Here is a 19,503-nt window from a genome sequence, read left to right on the forward strand (position 1 = left end):
GCGTCTTTCACTCGACTTCCTATGCTCCTAAGTTCCTGCACACTTAGACACAGGGTTAAACACAACAGGACTTAACTTAACTGATTTGATCACATCAAAACTATTTTGGGGTACCAACAATAACAACATAAAAATAAAGTAAGAGGATAAATAATTTACTTAATTACAACATAAGTGATTATTAATCCAATGCAGTTAAAAGCTTCACTAAAACAACTCCTTCATGAAGGTGGAGTAGCCTCTTACAGACTTTAAAAAGCTCAGATAATGACTAGGAAATGAATACAATTATTGTTATTAAATTCTTAGCTCTAGGAGCTACTTACAGCCTCTTGATAAAAGTTACCATTGAGTTGACATGACTTGAAGGCGCCTCTAAGGCCATCTAGGGTGCCTCCAAGTAGATAAAGTTTAATCCACACAGCAACGGTCCTTCAATGTCTCTACTTCATTGGAGGCACCTCGTGTAGGGATCTTATGCGAAAAATAATTACATGCACAGCGGAAAAGGATCCCTTCAGAGATCCTTGCGAATACTATATACTACGTTTTCGCTACTCTATCAGATAAAATAGTTACTTTTGTTTCGTAAATCGGTACTCCTGACAGCAACTTTGATTTTGATGCAGATCTATGATCAAGTGTTCACACCTTTATAGTATTCACACGAACACACTCTCTGTCCGTCTCACAAACTCACAACTTGAAAAAACAACCTCGATTATACTAGCAACCCCTTAAGGAAGTTTTGGCCAAGAGGAATAAGAGGAGGAGAAAAAAGAAGATGACGAGTCTCATGTATAAAATATAATGCCAAAAATCCTTTTATGTTCATCCGATAAATACCAAGGGTTTTTACCCTTTGATCTTCCTCTTATTAATGCATAATTAATCCAAATTAATCAGCATTTTCTTTTAATTTTCCTTCTTCAATGAGTGGATTCAATTGAGTCTAACTCAATAAGTCTAACTCAAATTACACTCAATCCAACCTAATGAGTCTAACTTGAATTGGACTCAATCCAATGATTTTAAGGTTTATCACATTTTAGTCAAACTAAAATAAACCCGTCATCTCCAAATCAACCTATTTTTTGTGTGTGACCTAACAGACTCTTGTAACATTGGCAATGTATCTAAAACTACTTTAGATACATAAGCACTGAGCGTCATTTAGCAATGCATCATTGCTATTCAAGTGACGAGAATGTCGAGATCCAACATAATCTTTCTGTGTCTATTATTTTATATAACTTGATTCTTCTATTCTCGATATCTAGATTTATCAATAAGGCATAGACTGTATCATCTCCTATCAATCTTTATGTTTCTTGATCCCTAAGTAGACACACTCAATCAAATAAATTCAAAATCTCATATTGACTAATTTAAGTATGACCATCCATTCTTGTGTCCTACTTAATCAAGGAGCTCACAGATATTGTTTCCGTCATATAGAAGAGATAAATCTCATCTACATCACTCACATCCCTCCGCATAACTTATTGCACACCTAGTGATCGACTTTATAGTCTACCTTGTTACAGGTGACGTTTGACAATATCAAAGTACACAACTCCTTATGTAACAAACTGTAGTGACTTCAAGTTTAAGGACTATTCATACCAATAGTCATTTGAGAATGTTTATGACACTCATATAATGATCTATGAAACATTCTCATGATGGGTCAATTCAGTATATATTCTTTAATATATACTCATATGTCAACTTGATATCTCATATCAATGACTTGTGAGATTAAGTCATCAATTGACCTATATGTTAGTCTTAATGCATTAATATTATCATTGTATATTAATGATTGACTAGGAATAGTTAAAAGTATATATATATATAGACGATACTCTTAACTATTTCTAGTCTTCTACTATCAATTCAATCAATTGATATGTTGTAAACTAGAACCTACTACTCGAAAACATTATTATACTTATTCATCTAGCACAAATTTGAAGTAAATATAATAACCATAACTTTTGCCTTTTATTAATGAAATATGATACAATATGTTCTAAGTCAATCAACTCTTGATTGACTCTTAGGGCTTACACTAACACCTTGGTTGATCGGAGGTGTCTTGGATCATCTGAGGCGCCTCGGGTCTGCTCCGTAGCTTATCTTCTTGCTAGTGATTAGAGGTGCCTCGGTTGGACGTGCCTCCATCTCCATTAGAGGTGCCTTGAGCAATGTTCATTTGAGAATGAACAACTCTAATCGCTTGGGTGATGCTCTATTTGTCCGGAGTTGAGCTCACCTGAACCCAGGTTTGATCTTTTCCTCAAGTAGGCTTCCTCCTCGGCTTCTCGTCCCTCGGATGTGTCATACGTATTCCTTCTCATTCACCGGTGTACTCTTCTTCAACTTGTCATCCCTCAGATGCACCGAGCTCATGGACTCCCTTCCCATGCATCCTTCTCGTCTGCTATATTTTTTACTTTATTTCTTATGTTTCTAAGTTTCTGCACACCCAGACACAAGACATCAAAATCACATAACATAACTCAGTTGATTACATCAAAACTAATCTATGGTACTTACACCTATCACATGACATATAACAAAGATTAGTTTGACATCTACAGGTTAATTATGTTGGATCAATCCCAATGGTCTGTGCAATAATGTGTTTTGATGTTTGGGAAAAGGGTTTAAGTTAGGTTCACCCTTATATTTGATATGTGTATACGAGTGTATAGGTTTGCAGGATACACATATGACTCAGCTTAATGGCTTCGGGTCTGGTGAAGGATGGAGCATCCGAGAGACCGTGGACAACGCAGCAGCAAGGACAAGGGCTGAGGGAAGCGAGTTCGAGGCATACGTGAAGGATGGAATTGGGGACGAGCCGCAAGCTTGAATGCATCAAAGGGACGAGAGCCAAAGGAAGTAGGCTCAAAAGCAAGAGGTCAAAGCTGTGAAGAAGAGTCAAGTGAGTCGTGAGGGTCCAAGTGCGAGAGAAATGTACTCAGGAAGGGAAACCCTAGGTTTAGGATTTTACCAGTCGACTAGTACTGGGACCAATCTACTGGGGCAGAGCACAGAGAGTTTCTATATCCGAACGACAGAGATTAGTCGATTGGTGCAAGAACCAGTTGATTGGTAAAGATTCGTTGGCCAGGCACCAGTCGATTGGTAATGGTAAAAGAGTAAGGCTATTTCTTCCCAAGCTCTATAAAATAGATCTTGGGATGGTTGGCCAAAGACTGACGAAATAGAAGCGGTTAACACCTATTAGTAGTCTACCTTGATTGGAGTGAGATGTATTGATCAAGGTTGTGCGAGATTTACTCCATCAAGAAGGAGTTCATGCTAGCCGGAGTTCCGAGGCTTGATCCACCAAAGGATCACAGGAATCGTTCACCTTATGGGCAGTCGTGGAGTAAGAGCAAGTTATCTCCGAACCAGGTAAATGATCGTGTATCTTGGTTTGCTTTCTTGTCTTACCTTTAGCTTTCATATTTGTATTTGTATTCGTATTTGTTTGTTTTCCGATGTGCACTAATGAATACATAGGAAGAGATAAATTTGGGGTCAACGTCTATTCAACCCCCCTTCTAGCTGGCCATACGATCCCCAACAAATTATTCTGATTCTATTCTGATGGATAACTACATATCTTATATAGTTGTTGGAATATGAAATATCATAATTAAAATATTTGATGGTGTGGTTAGAACATCATTTGATGTTAGACATGTACCAAACCTGAGGAAAAATTTAATTTTGTTGGGCACTTTAGATTGTAATGGTTGTACTGTAAGTGAAATGATGAAGGTGAGTAAAGGTTTCTCTATTAGTGATGAAATGATAGAAACTAGTAAGTAACATTTATAAATTGCTAGTACCACAATTGTAGGTGAAGTTGCCATTGTAGAACATAAATCAAGCAATATAATCTTATAGCATATGCAATTGGGTTATATTGGTTAGTGTGGGATGATGAAACTTCATAAAATAAATTTATTGAAAGATATCAAGACATGCAAACTTGACTTATGCAAATATTGTGTTCTTGAAAAACAAAATAGAGTGTAGTTGAAGATGGTCACACATAAGATAGAGGGAATTTTTAATTATATTCATACATATATCTAGGGTTCAACCAACATAATATCACATGGAGAACATATGTACTCTGTGACTTTCTTTGATGATTACTCATAGAAGGTCTGAGTGTACTTCATGCATCAAAAGTCATAAACTTTTGTAATGTTCAAGATGTGAGATACTAAAGTAGAAAATCACTTTGGGAGAAGAATTAAATGTCTTAGATCAGATAATGATATTGAGTACACAGATTCAAAATTTCAAAAATTTTATAAGTAGCATGGAATTAAAAAATATTTTATAGTTCACAGAACATCATGACAAAATGGTATAGCAGAAAGAATAAACAAGATGATAATCAAGAAAGTTTTATGTCTCAAATTGAAAAGAACTTCTAGAAAGAGACAATCAATATGAATTATTTCTTAATTAATGGATTGATGAGTGCAACGCTAGATGACAAAATGTTAGAGGAGGTGTGTACTAGTAGTTCGATAGATTGCTCAAATTTGAGAGTTTTTGAATGCCCAACCTACATATATGTTTCTTGTGAGGACAAATCGAAGCTAGATGCAAACTCTCGACAATGTGTTTTTCTACGTTATCAAAAAGAAGTGAATAGCTTCAAGCTTTGGAATTCTAAGGCAAACAAATAGTAATTAATAGAGATGTGAGATTTGATGGAAAAGGTCATGTTACAGCATACTCAAGGGGATGAGAAATTGTTATCAGAGAATTCTAGTAACAATCACCATGCGATGTAAGTGGAGTTAGAGACTCATGATCTTAATAATCCTAGCTCAAAGGACAAGAAGCATCATCATACTATAGCCACAAACAAAACTCGAAGTACTATTAAACCACCCACAAGGTATGATTTTGAGGAATTAATTTCTTATACACTTATCACTAGTAGTGGAGAACCTACAACTTTTCAAGAGACAATACACAACTCATAAAAAAAAATGAATGAGTGTTATAGTGGAGGAGATGAAGTCTCTACAAAAGAATGAAACATGTGATCTGGTGGAACTTCCAGAGGGAAGGGAGCTATAGGATGCAAATGAGTGTCTAAGAGAAAAAAAGTCACATCAAAAAAGGAGGAAGAAATATTCAAGACTCGTCTAGTAACAAATAGTTACTCATAGAGAAAAGAAGTTGATTATGATGAGATTTTTTTCTCTTGTGATCAAACATACTTCCATCAGGGTTGTGTTGGCTTTGATAGCACATTATGATATGCAGCTGGAGGAAATGGACATCAAAATAACTTTTCTTCATGATGATTTTGAGGAGCAGATTTATATAACACAACCAAAGGGGTTTAGTCATCCAGGGCAAGAGCACTTAGTTTGTAATATAAAGAAGTCGTTCTATGGGTTGAAGTAGTCACCAAGGCAATGATATAAGCAGTTTGACTCCTATATGATTCATAATGTTTATACAAGATGTGAGTATAATTACTGCATTTATGTAAAAAATAATAATGATGATTCATTTATTTTCTTACTACTTTATGTGGATGTTATGTTGATTACTGTAAGAAGTATGAGTGAAATTAATAAATTAAAAAATGTATTGAGTAAAAAATTTAACATAAAGGATTTGGATGCGGCCAAGAAAATTCTTGGGATGAAAATTCAAAGGGACAGAACCTCTGGGAGTTCATGGCTATCTCAATGCAGTTATGTTGAGAAAGTATTAGACATATTTAACATGAGTAATATAACATCTGTGAGTACACTATTACTGCAACATTTCAAATTGTCTATTACACAGTATCCAAAGACAGATGATTAGATTTAAAACATGTTAAAGGTTCCATATACTAGCACAATAAGTGTATGATGTATGCTATAGTTTGCATGATACAAGATTTAGCACAGATCATCAGTGTGATGAGCAAGTTTATTTCAAATCCTAGTCGATAACATTGTGATGTAATCAAGTGGATTTTTAGATACTTTAGAAATATTGTAGATTATGACATCATGTTCAGTAGACAACATAGTGATCCTTCAATTGTAGGATATTTAGATACAGACTATGGAGGGGATTTGGATGACAGAAGGTCTACCATAGAATATGTGAACACTCTCATGGGAGGCCCTATTTGTTGGAAATACATGATACAACCTATAGTTGCATTATTCACTACTGAGACAGGCTACATGACAATAACAAAAGTCGCCAAGGAAGTGTTGTACTTACAAGACTAGTCAAAGAACTGTGTTCAACAAGGTGGAGTCAAGTTGTATTATAATAGCCAGAATATAATCAATTTGACAAAAAATCAAGTGTATCATGCGAGAATCAAGCATATAAATTTAAGATTTCACAAAATCATAGAGCTGATTTCTTCTGGTGAAATACTACTTGAAAGGTCTACACTTATGAAAATATTGCAGATATGTTGACAAAGTCAGTTACTACAAACAAATTCAAGTATTGCTTGAACTTGATCAATTTTCTAATGGCTAGATGAGATACATCCCAACTCAGTATCTCAGTGGAGCTCTCAGATGTGCAATTTCTGTCTTAAGGGGTGGACGTTCGCTAAGGTGGAGATTGTTGAATATGTGGCTCATCTCCGACACAGTCATGGTGGGAAGCATAGCGAGACTGTGTCGACCTCTGGAATGTTCGTCACACGGGTGTGTCACAAAGTCATGGTCCACACAAACACAACTGTGTTTCGTTTGAGAATCTGAGTTGGTGGTGCAAATTATATAGGGGTATTTGTGTCTTAATACCTCTATACAGCTAGGGTTGTATAAATAAAACATATGTAACCCTATATATTCAATTATTCTAGTGGAGAATTCTTGTCATTGCTTATGTAGAGCAAGCACATCACCCCACATTAAATCTCTGTGTTCTTTCTCTCTTCCCTCATTTTTCTTTTGCAATTTCTTCACAATTGTTGCCGCAATCACAACAATTGGGGACCAAATAGAACCAATCAAAATACAATATACCTTAAGACTAATTGACTCAATTGTAGATCAATCGACTAATACTCTAATTAGTAGACTAGTAATGAAACAAAATCAAAGGAAAAAAAATCTCTTAAGAGCATTCTAATAGAGTGACAAACTAATCAATTAATGATATAAGAAAAAGGAAAAGAGTCATTGAATAGATGAACTTAAGCTATAATAATTGGATTCACAATAGATATTATTCACCAATCAATGACTGATGATGGCATGAGAGTCAAGCTAACTATTGGATTTTGATAAAGTCATATAATGAACTATAGTGAAAAATGGTCACTAAAAATCTCATTTTTGTTTTTTTATTCTTTATAGTATTATGTTCTTCTTCTGTATACTTCGAGTCTTTATCTGTTGTAAGAGGTTTCTTTCAATTCTACTGAGAATGAGAAGGATAATAAAAAAATGATCCGCTTAAAAGATTATAAGTCATGAAGTAGGAGCTTAGTATTATTTTTAATGGTAATAATGGAAATAATCTCTAATTGATTTCAATCAATTAGAATTTATTATATTTGGTACACAATCAAAATTGACATGAATCAAATAGTAAAAATAATATTTCCAAGTCTATTCTATTACTATGTTTATAATTATTATGATTGTATGCCTTATTTAATATTTCCATTATTGTTTTGGACAATTTGTATAAATAAACCTATTGGTTTTAGTAATAAGATTATCAAAAAATTTTATATTATTTCTTTCTTCTACTTATTGATTTATACATGGTATCAGAGCCATGATCCCTTCCTTTTCTTTACCTTCTCTCAAAATTTAGCTTTTTTCCTTCTTTAATTCCTCTTCCAGCACTTGAATTCCAGCGCCAGATTTCTACAGCATTAGTCAGCAACAACGTGAACATCTTGGAGCACAGCAGCAACTTGGACAACCCAAAGATCAACATGCTCCATCAACATCTTACAGTCTCATCGCCAATGTCCTTTCTTACCAGTATTGTGTGACAACCTCAGGAACTTCGACAACTATAGTAACAATTTTTTTTCCCTCTACTAGTTCGGTTTTGTATTTTTTTTTTCTCCTCCTCCTCCGGTTGGTTAAAAAAAAGCAGGAAAAAACCGAGAGAAAAAAAAAAGTAGAGGAAAAAAAGCAAAAAAAAACGAGAGAAAAAAAAACAAAGAAAAAAAAAGAGCAGAGAGAAAAAATGAGAGAAAAAAAGCAGAAAAAAAGTGTGAAAGAAAAAAAATCGAGAGAAAAAAAAAACAAAAGGAAAAAAAATGTCCTCTCTCAAGTCCACTGAAATCTCTTCATTATCACAAAATATCTCTTTTTCAATTCCTATAGTTCCTTTTTTCTCCGTTAAACTTGACCATGATAATTATTTACTATGGAAATTATAATTTTTCCTTTACTTTGTGTTCATGATTTACTTGGTCATGTTGATGGTAGTTTATCTCCATCTCAAAAAGATGATTCATCCTATACTATTTGGTTTAAGAAGGATCAACTTGTCTTGACTTGGTTATTTTCATCAATTACTGAGTCTATACTTCCTATGCTCATTGGGCTCAACACTTCGCGCCAGGTTTGGGAAGCTCTTGATCATTCTTTTGCATCTCACTCTCAAGCATGAGTTCTCCAGCTTCGTCTACAATTGCAGTCTGCCCAACGAGGAGATGCCTCCATCAATGACTATATGCAGTCAGTCAAGACCATTGCCAACAACCTAGCTGCAATTGGACATCCGGTCTCTGATCTAGAACTATTAATGCATGTTCTTGCAGGTTTAGGTCCTCAATATGATAGCTTTGTTCCTAGCGTGACAACTCGCATGGATCAAGTGTCACTTGAAATGCTTCATGGTATGTTATCCTCTCATTAAAGGCTTCTACAAATATAATCTCAAAGGATGTCAGATTCTCTATCTTTATCGGCACACATGCTTAGCAAGACTCCACAACCTGATCAACATAATCAGCCTCCTCCCCAATATGGTCAACAAAATCAGTTTGGAAGTTTCCGAGGCCAAGGTCGAGGTCGAGGTCGAGGATGCTGTCAGATTTGCTTTAATTATGATCATTATGCTCAAAATTATTATAAAAGATATAATTCAAACTTTCGAGGAGGACCTGCATCATCAAGTCAACCCTCTCCCTCATCTTGGCAATCTGGTACTCAATCATCTAATTCTGGAGCATTTTCACTCTTCATCCCTCCTAATGCAACGACATCAGTTCCTGAAACCCCAGGATGACATCTGAATTCTAGAGCTACTCATCATGTTACACCAGAGTATAATATTCTTACAGAAGCTTCACCTTATCATGGACCCGACATACTACAAATAGGCAATGACTCAGGTTTGCAAATTGCTAACATTGGAAACACATCCTTTCATTCATATGGTCGTACTTTTCGCATGCACAACGCTTTTCATGTTTCTTCTATTACTAAAAATTTATTTTCTGTCCGTCAGTTTGCTCTTGATAATAATGTATTTTTTGAATTTCACCATAATCATTGTCTTGTGAAGAATCCCGCAACAGGAACTATTCTACTCCAAGGGGACACTAAAAACGGTCTTTATCATTTTCAACCCACCACTCTCAAAATCTTTGTTGGAGAACGCACGGATAAATTCTCATGGCGTGCACATCTTGGTCATCCTTCTCTACGTCTTGTTCAGAATATTATTAATCATTTTGGTTTACCAATTTCTTTAGCGTCATCATCTCATTTATGTGAAGCTTGTATGAAAGCGAAATCTCATAAACTACCTTTTATTTCCTCTACTCGCAACTATAGTTTTCCTTTAGAAATTATTTACTCTGATGTATGGGGTCCTGCTCCTATTCTTTCTAATCAGGGTTTTCTTTATTATGTTATTTTTATTGATAACTTTAACAAGTTCACTTGGATGTTTCCTATGAAAAGAAAATCTTATCTCTTTGATATTTTTTGTCATTTTCAAAAGCATGTTGAGAGATATTTTGATTGTAAAATCCTCTCTCCTCATTCTGACTGGGGAGGAGAGTATCAAGCGCTTCATCGTCATCTTTCTTCTTCTGGCATCCTCCACCGAGTCTCTTGTCTCTATATTCCTGAACAAAATGGATCCGCTGAAAGAAAACATCGTCAAGTGGTTGAAACTGCCTTAGCTCTTCTTAATCATGCCTCAGTTCCACTTAAATTTTCGGATGACACCATCCAAACCGTGGTCTACCTTATCAATCGTTTACCCACTACACTACTTCAAAATAAGTGTCCCTTGGAAATACTTTATAATTATTCTCCAGATTACTCCTTCCTCTGTATCTTTGGTTACGCATGTTATCCTTAGCTACGACCTTACTCTAAACACAAGTTAAACCCTTGCTCTCAATAATGTGTTTTCCTTGGTTATAGTAATTTGCATCATGGGTATCATTGCCTCCATGTTTTGACCGGATGAATATATATTTCTTGACATGTTACTTTTGATGAATCTCTTTTCCCATTTGCAGTTGCTACCTCGGATCCTCCTTCAGATAATTGAGGCACATTTCTAATATCACCTAGTAATATACTAGAAACCCCACAGATTGCTCCATCTGGACATATTGAAAGAACAAGGGGGGATGGTATCTTGGGTCCTGCTCCATCTCCACAAATTCTTGAAGACTCAACGGCTAGTGGTGATCCACTCTCTAGTTCTGATTCTCATGCTCCATCTCCACAAATTCCTGTGGACTCGGTGACTAGTGGAGTCCACTCTCTAGTTATGATTCTCGTTCGTCTGACCTCTCATCTTCGAGTAGCTCTGATGATGATATTCCTCGACGGATGCTTCCTCTAAGAGATATTTATGCATGATGTCAACCAATTTTCACTCGTTATCCTCTTCCACATGCTCTTCTTGCTTCTTCAAATTTTGTTGAACCTTCTAATTTTACACAGGCAGTCAAAGATCCAAATTGGCGTGCTGCGATGGCTACAGAATTTGATGTTCTTCTTCGTAATACAACCTAGAGCTTAGTCCCTCGTACCTCATCCATGAATATTATGGGTTCTAAATAGGTTTACCGAATTAAGTATCGTGCAGATGATTCTATTGAACGTTACAAAGCTCGTCTTGTTGCTAAAGATTTTAATCAACAACCGGGTATTGACTTTAATGATACTTTTAGTCCGGTCGTCAAAATTACAACTATCCGTCCGATTGCTACTATCTATAGTTATAAGCTCTAATTGGCCAACACGCCAATTAGATGTTTCCAATACTTTCTTTCATGGACATCTTAAAGAAATTGTTTATATGGAGCAACCTCCTGGATTCATCTACCCACAACTTTCAACACATGTGTGTCAACTTCAGAAGTCTATATATGGTCTTCGACAAACACCTCGTGCATGGTTTCATCGTCTATCTATCTGGCTTCATACTCAGGGATTTTCTGGCTCAAATATAGACTCTTCCCTATTTTACAAATGTAATGAGGAATTTTTAATATTTGTTCTGATTTATGTGGATGATATATTAATAATTGGTAGTGATCAAAACAACATTACTACTTTACTACATCTTCTCCGTCAAGAGTTTTCTATTCGAGATCTTGACAATGCTCGTTCTTTCCTTGGCATATAGTTTCTCACATTCTGAAGGTTGTCTTCTTTCTCAGAGCAAATACATTACTGGGCTCCTACAATGAGCTAAAATGGATGGTGCACACTCTATCTCGACACCAATCATTGAGGGTGGTTTCACTGCACCTTCATCCTCCTCTTCGATGTCTGACCCCCAGATCTACCGTAGTATTGTTGGTGCCCTACAATATATCACAATTACACGACCCGATATTACTTTCGCTGTGAATTGTGGCAGTCAATTTATACATGCTCCTACTGAACATCATTGGGAATGTGTTAAGAGAATTTTTCGATATCTCAAATGCACTATTCTACATGGTCTTCTTTTATATCGTTAGTCTTCACGAGAGTTGATTGCCTACAGTAATGCAGATTGGGTTGGATCTCCCGAAGATAGACATTCTACTAGTGGATATGATATATTTCTTGGGCGAAATCTTATTTCCTGACTTTCAAAGAAGCAACCTACAATCTCTTGCTCGAGTACTGAAGCTGATTATAAAGCTATTGCTAACGCAACGTTAGAAATTATTTGGCTACAATCTCTTCTTTCAGAATTACACTTTTTCCCAATTGCTATGCCTAAAATATGGTGTGATAATATTGGAGCAACTTATCTTGTAGCAAATATTGTTTTTCATGCTCGTATCAAGCATGTAGAGATTGATTTTTATTTTGTTCGTAAGCGTGTGGTGACTCGACAACTTTCAGTTTCTTATATCTTTGCGAAAGATCAAATTAATTGTTAATATATTTACCAAGCCATTATCTAGACAAAGTTTCACCAAATTAGCACTCAAACTCAACATTCAGGCACTCCCGTTGAGTTTGTCGGGAGGGTAATGACAATAATGGAAATAATCTCTAATTGATTTCAATCAATTGAGATTTATTATATTTAGCACATAATTAATATCGACATGAATCAAATAGTAAAAATAATATTTCCAAGTCTATACTATTACTATGTTTATAATTATTATGATTGTATGCCTTGTTTAATCTTTCCATTATTATTTTGAACATTTTGTATAAATAAGTCTATTGACTTTAGTAATAAGATTATGAAAAAACTTTATATTATTTCTTTCCTCTACTTATTGATTTCTACAGTTTCAGTTTCTATTCATTTTGTTTCATTTACGTTTATTGTTTTCTTTCTATTGCGCATATTAACAATATAGGTAACAAGCAAATGCAAATGATGGGAGTGAGAAAGTCTATTCACCCCTCCTCTAACCTCTTTTCACAATCTAACAAATTGTATCAAAGATAAGTCACTTTAGGAGAATAGGCTATGCCATAGGAATTTTGGAGTCCATCGAATCATAAACATAAATATTTTTATCATAGTATGCCTTCTTAGTTGTTTAGACATATAAAGATTAAATCTTAACTTCGATCAATTAAAAGAAACAAAATTTTAATGGACAATTAACCTAAGAACATTGGACTAATGGACTAACCACTATAAATACTTCTCGATATATCCTGATAACTAATGAATAATTTTTATGGAACTACATCAGTCATCCCTAACATTAATTGAAGTAAAATAGATACCTGATGCCAATTATTAAATATATTTAAAAAAAAAAAACTATGCAGGATCGAAACCTCACAATCCAAAACCTCACAACCGAGACAAAAATGATTATACTTTGCCTAAACTTAGGTATTTAGGTTAGTAGAGGGTAATAGGAGAACAACACAAAGGGGTAGCACATGCCTACGGCTAGGAACATGCCAAAAAAAAACATGAGAATTCTAGAATTCGAAATCAAGCTTGAAGATCAAAATTAAGAACATTGGGGATTATTCAAAATGCATGAAATGAAGTCAATTTGTTTTTGAGGTCAAATAAATTGATTGCATTAACACATTTTAGTATGGATTTAATAAATACAATTGAATCATATCTAAACTAGAATTTTAAGGATAAGAAAAATTATTGAATCTCGACAAATGTGATGATTTTTAAAGAATTTTTTTCCCATGTTAGATATAGGTGAAATAAATCTCTTTGTAAAATTTAAAAGTTTTCAAAGATTCGTACATTTTAAAAATTAACATGTCTGATATTTTGGAGCTAGGTTGGAGCAATGCATAAATGGAATATTCAATATTGCTTTTTTAGTTATGATAATTTAGATATTAATATTGGAATCCATGTAAGGATTTCGAAAATAAATTGATGATTAGTTTAAATGTATTTTCTTTTTTAGTTTACACTAGATTTTCAGTTTAAGTGGATTAATTTAGGAGTGATCAATCTTATTTCATGAAATTTTTTTATCCATCATCAGGATAAATTTAAAAGTGCTCATAATGAATAATTTATCAACTCAACATTTTTAAGTTAATCATCTATTAAAAAAATATCTATTAATTTACCTAAACTGAGACTCGATTCTTAAACATCAAAAAGATAGATCCTACACCATTCCAATTAGTTTAGTTGAATTAAATCATAAAAATGTAGATTGTTGATACTTTCACCGTGTATTAAAAAATTATTTAAGTTGTAGAAATTTTAAATATTTTTTAATTTAAGTATTTAGTTGTTTGATTCAATTAATTCTAAAGATGACTGATTCGATCCTATGAAAATTTCTCATCGGTCATTAGGATAAATTAAAAAGTACTCATGGAGGTTCATCTAAATAGCCAACTTTCTTTCCGTTGTCATCTCACTAGATATTTGACGATATGTGAGAGAGAAATCAAGTAGATTATAGAGGATCGAATATTTAACTGGGAAGTCTTAACTGGTGGTTAGGTAAAGTAAAGTCCTAACTCGAGGGTTAGGCAAGGAAAAAGTCCTAATTGCAATTAGGCAAAGAAAAGTCCAAGTACGTCAAAAAGGATCGCACGTTGGTAAAGGAAAGCCCTAATTGCAGAGGTAAAGAAAAGTCCAAGTGAGTCAAGGAGAACCGCACATTTGTAAAGGGAAATCCTAACTGGTGTTAGACAAACAAAAGTCCAAATGGGTCAAGTAGGACCGCACATTGATAAATGAAAACTCAAGTGAGTCTGAGAGGACCACGCGATGGAAAGAGAAAAGTCCTAACTACTGTTGGGCAAGAGGAAAATCTAAGTGGATCAAGGAGGACCACACTTGATGATCAGATGTCCAACGGGAAGTTGACAGAGAGAAAGTCCAAGTAGATCAAAGGTTGATCAGACACTTGGTGAGGAAGTTCCAACAGGTCACGATTGACTGGATGTTGGATAAGAGAACTCTAGACTTGGATTAAGTGAGTTAGGATTGGACAATCAATTAGGGCAATCGATTGACCCTAACCTAATCAATTAAGTCGATTGATTAGGACGAGCCTAATCGATTGGTCCAATCGTTTAGGATAGCTCAAATCGATTAGGATGGATTCCTAATTAATTGAGAGCTTTGAGAAGGAATTCGCAAAAACAAGGCTTAATCGATTGATTCAATCGATTCAGCCACTATTAATTGATTGGGTTAATCGATTAGGTAGTATTTTGTCACGAGGAGGAACAATCGACTGAGGCAATCAATTAAAAAGGGCTAATCGATTAAGACATTTTCTCTTAAAAGAACAGACGATTGTGGAATCTATTAGGTAATCAATTAAAGTCATCTTAATCAATTGGGATGGCTCATCAATCAATTAGGGTTCGAAAAAGAGTCATTATGTAGGTGCGCGAATGGCTAGATAACATGACAATTGATTAGGGAAAAGCTGAATCGATTGGGAGGCATCGAGTAAACCTTAGAAAAGGGTATTCGCGAAGGTTTTAAGACAACTCTCGCACACATCTTGGCAGCCTGTTCTTGAGACGTTGGGAAAAAAGTATTGCTGCATTTTCAACTGATCAAGAGACATTTATAAACAACAAGAGATCAAGCAAAAAAGATACTTATTGTATTGTGTATTTTCCTTGTTTTCATTATATTCTTCTTGTGAGCTTGTATGAGTCTTTTTAGTCTCTGAATTGTTTCTGAGAAAGAGTATATTTATAGTAGAGTTGTGTGCACAGTGTGGATTCTTAGATTAGTCACCTCAAAGAGGTGCATACCTAGTAAATCGTAAATATTAGTGTTGTAGAGTCTTTACTTCTAATATTCACTACAAAATCATCTTAGAAGAAGCAAAAGAAGATATTCATCCTCTCTAGCTTTTGAAGTATCCTAACGATGTAGACTTTAATAATTGTGTAAACATCTTGGGAGTGAAAAAACTTATTAATAATTGAATGAATGAATCATATAAATAAAAGCCAAATAAATTAATTTTTTATCTAATTAAATTGATTGAATTTTCATATAAAAATCAAATAAATCGAGATAAAATATCAATTAAATTAATAAAAATTAAAATAATTAAACTTTCCAAAAGGAGTCAAATTAAAAAACTTAGAGATTTTAAATTCCCTATTCTAATTAGGACATAAATAAATTTGATTTAATCAAATTTAAATTTTTAAAATCGACCGAATCAATTATATGGAAATAACTAATATTTAAAATTAAATAAATTATTAAATTAATCAAACAAAATTTTTAACATCGATGGAGTCAATTCAATTATTTTTTTTCATCCCTACCTTAACTCGAGCCGCGCTTAGTCAATCGTCCTACACTGAACGGATTACCACGCATTAATTTAATATAGTTTTATTTTATTAATCTCTTATTTTTTGTAATGAAGAAAAATAAAGATAATTTTAGTTAGTCTCATTAATTATTTTTAGAATGATTGATTTGATTCTATAAAAAATTTTTTTATTGATTATCAGGATAAATTGAAAAACATATAACGAGCAATCCAAAAATTAGTATCCTTTGATTACACCCTTTATTTGAATGAAAAATTTTTATTAATATATCATAACTAGAGTTTAAATCGTAAATACTTAGATGATAATTTAAAAATCCTACCCCGTAACACCATAATCCGGGGACATTAATCTCCTATTAAAGATATGATATGGAAAAAAGAGACCGCATTGAATAATTAATGACACCTTGCCCCCACCCACCAGCGATTAATTAATCATTCAATTTCTCGGAAGGTGCGGTCCAATTCCCCGTTTAATCAACGGCCAGCGCTTTCCTTCATCTGACGGTCAGAAACCGCGTGGGACCGCTCGTCCTCACCCCTCCCTCAATAAATACACCATCCCAGGTCTCCTCTTCTCCTCGCTCATAATATCTCCTTCTTTAGGGACTAGTTAGCAAAAAGGCCACCGCCCCCTCCTTCGCCGGCGGCGGGAGAGGCGAGTACGACGCCGGAGATCCGGAGCCACCTCCTCTTGCTCCGATCGTCCTTAGATTTCTCTGCCACCGTAGAACGGCCTCGCCGCCATGGGAACCGAGGTGCTCCGCCCCCAAGACTGCCTCCTCCGCCCCTCGCTCGCCCTCCGGAACTCCAGGCCGCAACCCCCGCCCAGGCAGCTACGCCGGAGGAGGGAGGGCTCGCCGAAGCAGCCCGCCAAGCCCCGCCTAGCGATGGGGCAGGTGACCATCCTCCGGCGCGGTGAGTCGCTGCCGACCGCGCAGCCGAAAGGGGACGGTGCGGATCGCCCGGCGGACGCCTCCGTCGGCTGGGACCCTGCGGTGTTCGCCGTGGAACGGCTGGGTCCGGATCCGGCCTTGATCCCCAAACAGATCCGTCTGAAGCCACCGGCCCCGGAGGCGCCGGACGAGTACGCCGGATCGGCGTTCCACCTCTCTCCGTCGCCCCGCGCGCTGCCTCTGCCGACCTTCTCAAGGACCAAAGAGGCGCCGCCGGCGGTCGATTCCTCTGCCACAAAGGATCTGAGGCGATTGCTTCGGCTGGAATGACCAAAAAAAAAAATCTAAAAATAATAATAATCACAAAAAAGGAAAACCGGAGGAAGAATCCGATGGCGTCCAAATAATCCAACCTTTTTTTCTTGATTTTCCGTCTGATTTTTGCAAGGCGGATGAATCGAAAAAAGCTGGATGATTTGTGCATGGACCTGTTCGTGTTTGTCGCTGTATATTGAAATGCTTCGAAATGGTGGTTCCAACGACGTTTGGTAAAGTTGTTTCCTTGCGCCACGGCAAATAACTTTTTTAAATTAGCTTTCTTTTTTCCTTTTTCTTTATTAAAGTTGAACGATCGTGATGACCGACACTGTTCAACTACTATAGATATCAAGTTGATCCTTTCATAATCACGAGCAATTTTCGACGATTATTAAAAACAAAGAAAAAGCAAATTAATCCTTGGAGAGAGAGAGGTAGATAAGCAATCCACGGCCGAGCTGAAGTCAAAATAGTCCGACTTGAAATTGAATTTGAATCTAGCCGTCCGACTTTGCTTGTTTACTTTCTTCCTCGTTGTTTTTCCTATCTTTCCTAATGTCCCGTCTTGGCCTTCCTTCTCATTTTTTTTCGATGTTGTTAGCTTTCTAAGAGACTTTTGTCAAAGCTGGAGACCTTCACTGAAGCTGGGTATATTTTGGCTAAATGCCTCGGAGGCTTTCGCTGCTCAGTCGTCAAGAACCAACTCGAGGGACATTGATCTGACAACAACAGACTCGATAGAAGAAGGCTCGTCAACAGCCGATCAGATAGCAATTGACCCGACAAAAACAACCCAACTGACATACGACCTGTCAAAAGAACTCACTATAAGAAAAGCGTTTTTTTACAACGAAACTTTTCGTCACTAAAGTAAAATAGTAGCGATAAATATTCGTCACTAATATCGTTGCTATAAGCTTGTCATAAATGCGATGATTTGTAATATTTCGTCGCTAATATTACCAATGTACTTAAAAACACTTGGATTAGCGACGAAATATTGCTAAATCGTCGCTAACATTTGCCGTAATTAGTGACGGGGTTAGTTAAAATCGTTGCTAATTGATTTTTGAAAATTGTTGGATGGTGCGATAAGTTTTGATATGGTATGGTTGTTAGCGACGAATTTGAGCAAATTTCATTGCTAACAGGTATCATTAGTGACAAATTTGGTCAGATTTGGCACTAACAGTCTTAGCGACGAATTTGAGCATAATCCATTGTTAATGATTAAGGATTAGCGACAAATTTAGCCAAATTTGTCGCTAACCATATTTAATAATAAAAAAAATATTCTTTATTTACATTAATATCCTGTATACAAATTTAGAAAATCATGAACAAATTCATGCACAACTCATATTTCAACATCATTAAGTTCACAAAACATTCACAACTCTATTAACATTCACAAGCAACTCATACAACTCTAACAACAACAAATAACACAACAAATAACAAATCTAACAAGTAACTCATACAACTCTAACAAGTTCACAAGTCTAACATCATCAAGTTCACAACAAGTAGTAACACAACAAATAAGTTCACAACATCAAATTAACATCCAAATTAACAGCTCTAACACAAGTACCCACAACATCAAAGTCTAAGATTGAGGAGGAGGTGGCACTGAAGATGAATCATGGATCAAGGATTGTAATGCTCCAGGTGTCAATCGATTCAGAATTTGTTCAAACATATCATGTCTTGATTTCATTAATGTCAACTCATCTTAGGTACTTGCTAACTGAACTCGGGTGTTTGCCAGCTCTTCTTCTGCGCCGACTAGCTGTTGCTCGGTGAATTCAAGCTTTTCACGTAATGCTGCATTAGTTGATCTGGATGAGGTGTCATATAAAGAAGTAGATCTAATTGGTTTTGACCCACTTCCAAGTCCTCTAAGATATCCAGAATGAATACCGAGAACTTGATGTAGTTTGACAATGAAAACATCAAGTTATGAAATTGATCAAGATAGAACGACCAAGTTGGATATATGAACAACTCAAAGCCAATCTGTGTAACGACCCGCCT

General features: G+C 35.6%; 1 protein-coding gene across 1 annotated transcript; it reads left to right on the forward strand.

The window, feature by feature from the left end:
* The first annotated feature begins 16,835 nt into the window (after positions 1 to 16,835).
* Positions 16,836 to 17,741, forward strand: LOC122045393. Its single transcript, XM_042605600.1, has one exon. The coding sequence runs from the start codon at positions 16,999 to 17,001 to the stop codon at positions 17,476 to 17,478; it is 480 nt and encodes a 159-aa protein (XP_042461534.1). The 5' UTR covers positions 16,836 to 16,998; the 3' UTR covers positions 17,479 to 17,741.
* The last annotated feature ends 1,762 nt before the right edge of the window (positions 17,742 to 19,503 follow it).

This window comes from Zingiber officinale, chromosome 2B (genome assembly GCF_018446385.1).
Source record: "Zingiber officinale cultivar Zhangliang chromosome 2B, Zo_v1.1, whole genome shotgun sequence".
Classification (NCBI taxonomy): domain Eukaryota; kingdom Viridiplantae; phylum Streptophyta; class Magnoliopsida; order Zingiberales; family Zingiberaceae; genus Zingiber; species Zingiber officinale.

What these genes read in the sequence shown, in the direction of transcription:
- LOC122045393 (XM_042605600.1), top strand. Translation starts at nt 16,999, where the DNA reads ATGGGAACCGAGGTGCTCCGCCCCCAAGACTGCCTCCTCCGCCCCTCG.